The sequence below is a fragment of the Xyrauchen texanus genome, chromosome 41 (assembly GCF_025860055.1).
Source record: "Xyrauchen texanus isolate HMW12.3.18 chromosome 41, RBS_HiC_50CHRs, whole genome shotgun sequence".
NCBI classification, from domain to species: domain Eukaryota; kingdom Metazoa; phylum Chordata; class Actinopteri; order Cypriniformes; family Catostomidae; genus Xyrauchen; species Xyrauchen texanus.
The window spans coordinates 1,750,737-1,758,040 of NC_068316.1; the positions used below are offsets into that span (position 1 = coordinate 1,750,737).

At 41.3% G+C, this 7,304-nt stretch overlaps 1 protein-coding gene across 2 annotated transcripts; it reads left to right on the top strand.

Moving 5' to 3' along the window:
- Positions 1 to 2,184: 2,184 nt before the first annotated feature.
- On the top strand, positions 2,185 to 6,798 carry cebp1 (CCAAT/enhancer binding protein (C/EBP) 1). 2 transcript variants are annotated; one of them, XM_052114247.1, is made up of 4 exons: positions 2,185 to 3,218; positions 3,342 to 4,955; positions 5,064 to 5,336; positions 5,496 to 6,798. In XM_052114247.1, the coding sequence occupies exons 2-4, from the start codon at positions 4,932 to 4,934 to the stop codon at positions 5,811 to 5,813; spliced, it is 615 nt and encodes a 204-aa protein (XP_051970207.1). In that variant the 5' UTR covers positions 2,185 to 3,218; positions 3,342 to 4,931; the 3' UTR covers positions 5,814 to 6,798. The 2 variants fall into 2 exon arrangements, with proteins under 2 accessions (XP_051970207.1, XP_051970206.1); XM_052114246.1 differs by having other exon boundaries at positions 2,185 to 4,955.
- The last annotated feature ends 506 nt before the right edge of the window (positions 6,799 to 7,304 follow it).

Sequence of the window (7,304 nt, forward strand, 5' to 3'; positions counted from 1 at the left end):
TTAATAAAATATAGTTTGCATCTCTGAAGAAAAAAAAACAAGCATTTTACCAGTTTCAGGTACTTAGTTGTTATTTGTAAAAGTTTTGTTGTAGATTTGATGATGGTCGTCAATTATTTTATGAATCCTGTGCAGAAAATGCTAGAATATTAAGCTCCAAAATATAAAAAATTATAAAACATATTTTGCATAAGAAAAATTAAGCCTTTTATTTTAGGAGCCTTATTTAATTATTTATGGTTTTTTTTTTTTTTTTTTTACAAATTATTCATATTAATTTGTTACACCGTTTTAGTTTGCAACAATAAATTAAAAATAAATAAATAAATAAATAAAATATGAATAAAATAATATTAATAATTATAGTAGCAATAATAATACAAATAATATATATATATATATATATATATATATATATATATATATATATATATATATATATATATATATTATTATATATATTTTTTAATATATATAAAAATTAAAACATTTACTAAAAGTTCAATATCCAGACAATTACCCCTCGTTAGGGCTGCCCCCGACCAAACATTTTCCTAGTCGACCATTGGTCGTTATTTTAAGCTATTACTCAACTAGTCATCTCATGATTATGATATTAATTTAATAACTTGAATATATGGACAATAGTATTGGGACACCTGCACATTACACCTACAGGAGCTTTTATGACATCCCGTTCTAAATCCATAGGCATTAATATCGAGTTGGTCCCCCTTTGCAGTTATAACAGCTTCCACTCTTCTGGGAATCCTTTTTGCAAGATTTTGGAGTGTGTCTGTTGGAATTTTTGCCCATTCTTCCAGAAGAGCATTTGTGAGGTCAGACTCTGATGTTGGACGAGAGGGTCTGGCTCGCAATCTCCGTTCTAGTTCATCCCAAAGGTGTTGGATAGGGTTGAGGTCAGGACACTGTGCGGGTCAGTCAAGTTCTTCCACACCAAACTCATCCAAGTGCCATTATGGACCTTGCTTTGTGCACTGGGGCGGTCATACTGGAACAGAAAAGGGCCTTCCCCAAACTGTTTCCACAAAGTTGGAAGCATCGAATCTTGAGGCATTAACATTTCCCTTCAGTGGAACTAAGGGGGCTTCGCCAACCCCAGAAAACAACCCCATAGCATCATCCCTCCTCCACCAAACTTGACAGTTGGCACAATGCAGTCAGGCAGGAAACGTTCTCCTGGCATTCGCCAAATCCAGACTCGTCCATCAGACTGCCAGATAGAGAAGCGTGATTCATCACTCCACAGAACACGTCTGCACTGCTCCACAGTCCAGTTGCATCATGCTTTACACCACTCCATCCGACGCTTGGCATTGTGCTTGGTGATGTAAGGCTTGCATACAGCTGCTCGACCATGGAAACCCATGCCATGAAGCTCCCGGCTAGAGGAGGTTTGTAAATGTTTGTAAAGGCAGACTGCATGGCCTGGTGCTTGATTTTATACACCTGTGGCAATGGGACTGAATGAAACACCTGAATTCAATGACTAAGAGGTGTTGCCCAATACCTTTGTCCATATAGTGTATTGTGGCATGGGGGGCGTGGTCATGTGTCAGTCTGCGGGAGAGAGAGGGTGGTAATGCCGTACATAACTGTCTAACACCTGTCTCTCATTATAGTGATTGTGGAGGGAGACTTAAAGACAAACACATACACATACAGAGCAGCTGCCCGTAATTCTCTCTCTCGAACTGTCGTCACCGGCCGCCTTTATCCCACGCGTGCCCCATCAGGCTGATTGGGAACTGGGCGTGCTTCATTCCGGCCCAGCCCACCGTCCTCCGGCTTGACAATATAAATGATAGTTTAAGAAATAAACCAAAAGACACAAACACACACATAGTACAGTCAGCTGCCCGTAAACGATCTCTCTCCCTCACACAGTCCTCCTCAGTAGGCCTTTATCCCTCTTGAAGGCTTGATTAGCCTGATAAGGGGCCGGGTGTGTAAAATCACGATCCCGCACTCCGCCCTGTCACAATCCTCCCTCGTTCTCTCAGGCCAGGGAGCCCCCGGCATGACGTACACCCCCCATAAGCCTGACTTATGCCCCATCTGCTGGCAGGTCATCCCTGCCTTCCTGAATCTGGGAGGCGACAGAGGGAGGGAAACAATAATGAAAAATAGGGGGGTACTTCCTGTAACAGTGCAGTGCCCCCCAACAAAAAAGGTCAAATTTAAGAGAGGGAAAAAGGCCAACGTGGAGCGGCAGTGGGAGAGCGAAAGTAAGAAAAAAACACTTACTTGCCGGATCTCTGATACACCGTAGCTTGGTCCTCGGCCACTCCTCAACCCTCTAACGGACGACAGCCGCACCTCCCCGGGCGGATCGGAGGCAGTCCTTCAGCTCCTGGCGTACGGAACGCCTGCTGCATTCTCGGGGAACAGTAGGGGTCTCCCTCGCCCCTGGCAGCAGTTCTCCCACTCCAAGCGGTTGGCAGTGAGCCCCTCCCTGCTCGCGGTAGGCGTGCTCATTACCAGCGGCTGGTAGGGGCCTCCTCCACCCCTGGCAGTGGCCCTGATCGCTCCAGGCAGACGGTTAGGAGCCTCTTCTCCCCTCGCGGTCGGATGTCCCACCGCTTCCATGCTCCGTTGGGGTGGATTGTAGTGGCGAGAACTCTACTACGGCGTTATCCCTCCTCCTTCCTGGGATTCAGCACCAGTGTAAAGCGGGTTAAGGGAAAGGAGGTGTCGAGAACCGGCTTGACAATATAAATCGATCTCTCGCTCCCTCGCACCGTCCGCAGTCGGCCTTTATTCCTCTCTGAGGCTTGATTAGCCTGATAAGGGACTGCGTGTGTAGAATCACGACCCGACCCCGCAGTTGCTAACACTGTTGTACATTACAGAGAAATACTAAACCATAGTAATGAGCCTTTAAAATACACATTTTACAAGTGCACGCACGAAGCGAGTCGCAGCGACACCGGCAAAAGCGGTAATGATCCTGAATGTGTCGGGAAAACCAGCAAGAGACTGTCTGAACATTTAGTTCATTTAGATGATGATCTCGGGATCAATGATGGTCAGAGTGATCGCCAATAGCTGATGCCTTTGATGATGTCAAGATGATATGTGGCTGTTTTCCCATTAAAGTATTAAATCATTATTATTATTATTAGACTATTATTATTAGTCTAATGACGGAGTGGTGATGGCGTAGTGGGCTAAAGCACATAACTGTTAATCAGAAGGTTGCTGGTTTGATCCCCACAGCCACCACCATTGTGTCCTTGAGTAAGACACTTAACTCCAGGTTGCTCCGGGGGGATTGTCCCTGTAATAAGTGCACTGTATAATACATTGGTACTCAGAAGGTTGCTGGTTTGATCCCCACAGTCACCACCATTGTGTCCTTGAGTAAGGCACTTAACTCCAGGTTGCTCCGGGGGGATTGTCCCTGTAATAAGGGCTCTGTAAGTCGCTTTGGATAAAAGCATCTGCCAAATGCATACATGTAAATGTAAATTATTATCAACATAATATTACAAATCATTTGCAATGTGGAACACGTGCATGTAAAAGGTCTTCACTCTTTCTTTGTTTCTGTCTTCTTCTTTTTGTTGTTGTTGCTGTAAATGACCTCAGACGTCTCAGTTCAGGAGGTGTTTTGAGTTCAGTTCACTTTATTTCCACAGAACAGTTCATTGTGAACGCAACTCTGCAGCCTATGTTTGATTAAGGGTGTGTTCACACTTGTAGTTCTTGGTCCTCTTGGTCCCGACCAAAAATGAAAATGATACAGTCCTGGTTCATGTAGCGTTCACACGTCATTTTTAACACCGAACCTGACGATACAAAACCAAAGGCATCAGGGAAAAGTCACGACCTGATTGGACAGCTTTTATGACGTATATTTTTGACGGAAATTACCGAACATAATAAACAATAAAATGTGTAAAGGAGTCACAACAGTGGCAGGAATTCCTCCGTTGCACACACAGATGAAGATACGCTGTGAGGACGTCTGATGGGCGGTTCCGACGCCTGTCCCGAACTGTAATGGGCAACATCGCTCCTATGATGAGAAGAACCAGGTGTGCTTGAGGTCAGTATTAGGCAAATTACTTCCTGTTTTTGGTCCATTTAGACGTCTTTGGTCCATGTTGCGTTCATATGTTAATCGAATCGCACCAGAGTACGTTTGAAGTGGACTGAGACCCACTATTCATGCGGTCTCGCTCCGCTTGTTTAGTGCGCAGCACGGTTCAGATGAAGCGTTCACACTTGTTCAAATGACCCACCAGAGTTCGTTTTAATGGAAACAAACCTGCCAAGTGTGAACACACCCTAAAACATAAAATACAAAAACATGTTCACCTCCAACCGTGATTATTATCATCATTATATTGATTATTTCTATGTCCAAGTAATTTTCCGCCTGCATTTTCAATGCAAAATCACTAAAGCAGGAATATTCACCGATCATTGGACAAAATCTAATAATGATCAACTATGAAAAAACAACAAATAGTTATACTTACACATACTATTATGAATATTCAAGTAAATATGCTCATGTTTTAAGTTTGGCTTAAATATCATTTCATCATTGTCTATATTTGCATGTTTTACACACAAAGGAATGTTTTAGAAAGAATGAAATAACTCTAAATAAAAAATAAGTCCTTCCAAAAAACAGAAATGTTTGTTTTGTGACCGTGAAGTTGTGCTACGAAGAGTGCAGAATTGAATGTAAAACGTGTTTCCACAATAATACTTGAACAACAAAGGGAAAATGAGAAAAAAAGAAGTCAATATATGATGCAAGATTAAAATAATTAGAGGGGGAAGGAGGGGAGAGAGAGGTTGTGACAGAGGAAATGATGGTGTCATGACTGCTGAACTACCTGTGTAACGGACAGAGACAGTTTGTGCATGAGACGAGAGGAGAGCGTTCAACAGAGATGACTGAGCAGCGTTTACAAACTGTAAGTACACACTTTTCATTTCTTCTAAACCCTAAAGACTTTTTAAGCTTTTTGAAAATCAAAAATGGTGACTCAGAATTGCTCGTGTAACATTTGTCTTTCCCGCAGATGTCCAACAGTCCACCTTCCTCCATCTGTATGTTTACCCCCCAAAATGCGTCCTCCATCTCTTCGGTCGTCACCTCCGACTCCAGCGGTCTGGGACTCAGTCAGATGTCTCAGATGGACGGGGGTCTGTATGGCCAGTCGACGGGCCTTCAAGGGTTTCCCAAGACACAAGACAACCGAAGCATGGAGCAAATGATGGGATTGACCTACCCGCCCTATTCGACCTGTCTGACCTCCACAAACACAGACAGAGCATCGCAACAGAATCAACAGGTAACACCCCACACAAACTGAGATTCACCCTAGTAAAGATTTCACACAGTACAGTTCAGCAGGCAGCATTTTAAGGTCTCATATAGGCAGCTCACTAGGTCTACATGTCTTGCGCATCACTTTTAATTTGACTCTTTGTTCTTAATTATTTCCGGGAAGGATTTTTCACAGTTTCTTCTCCCCCCTCCGGTGTCCACCCTCCGGCTGCCCGGTCAGAAAAGGGGCCTGAGCAAAGACAGCATCGAATACCGCCTGCGCAGAGAGCGCAACAACATCGCCGTGCGGAAGAGTCGCGACAAAGCCCGCCGTCGTGTGCAGCTCACCCAGCAGAGGGTGCTGCAGCTCCAGGACGAGAATCACCGACTGCAGCTGCACATACAGCGTCTGTCACAGGAGGTGGACGCGCTCAGACACTATCTATCACAGCGCCACCTACAGGTCAAAGAGCAGGACATGGCCGGAGAAGACAACTGCTGAATGCCTTTGGAAACTGGAGGTTTTTTAGATCATGATAAAATGATGCTTCCATCAATTGTGTGATTTTTGTCTAAGTTGATATGATTTGGTACATGTAATTTCCCATTGTTGGCACAGTTGAGTCATTTGACAAATCTCAGCTAGTTGCACAAATCTACAAAAGCAGGGAATCCTTTATTTTGGATTTGTTTGTCACAGTTAACATTGAGTTATATATTACAGCCAATATGGAAGCCATTGTAGTTTTGGAGATAAAATGTGAGTTTTATATTAAATAAATCTTTAAACCTTGTAAATAACGTAAGCCTTTTCCTGGTGCTTTTTAAATACGGGGGCATGCTAATAAGGGGCTAGTTGTCACACCTTTTATACGTATAGCCTACTAGTATTATAGCATAAATATTATATATAATATAATCAATATTTCCTATTTTTTATGTTCATGCATTCAAACATAAGCTATTAAACTGTATTGACAAAACATGCCGGATACATGAAGAAAAAAACTTGTTTCTGGTTTTAAGCACAAATTTTGTTCGATTTAGCTGAAATTAATATTTTATGTCATTCTGGCTTCTGAAGTCATTTTTGTCTCGTTTTATGGATGTTTGGATATTTTAACCTAGAATATAAGACAATATTTTGCAGTGTACTTTTTATTTTGCTGTTACTGTCCACAAAAACATGCATGTAATCACACTATATGGGGCAAGTTGTCACAATTATAAACTTCTCTTTATTGGCACTGATTGTTGAAAAAAAGCTTTCAAATATTAAATACTAACTATAGAATAAATAAATAAAATAAATACATAAATGTGACAAGTTACCCTGTCTGGAGGACGAAACCTGCAAAAACAATCAATAAATAAATCTGCATATTCATGCATTAATTAATATATCAATAATTAAATGTGTGAGGAGATTTACAAATAAAGAAATTAATGCACAATCAATGCAAAAGTGATACAATATGAAATATAAATAAATGCAAAATGGAAATGAATCATTTATTTGTGTGTGCTGTTCTGTATTGATTTCTCCTTCGGATGTCAGCAGATGTTCTCAGAACTATTCATACCAGGTGCAACAGTTTTTGGGGGCAGTTGCATCATGGGTAAGAGAAGGTTGACAGCAGAGTTGCTCCGTGAGACAGCGAAGAGTTTGGAAAAAGTAAAACCGAGATTCTTTGCTAAACTTTTATTAATCGATTGTGAATATTCAATATTACCCTTATTAAGTTCATAGTCAAGCACTTTTACAACGATCAGCCAGTAGTGACCTAAACTCCGCCTACTGATGTTTGATTGACATCCTCATTGTGTTGCACGAAGGAAAAATAAGAAATCTAGAATTAAAAATGTACCTTCAATTTTACATTTCCCCAATCGTTTAATATAGTAATATTTTGCATTAATGAGTGCATTTATTTATTAGTTTATTAATTATTTTTTTATCTCCTCACATTTAATTATTTATATATTTATTTAT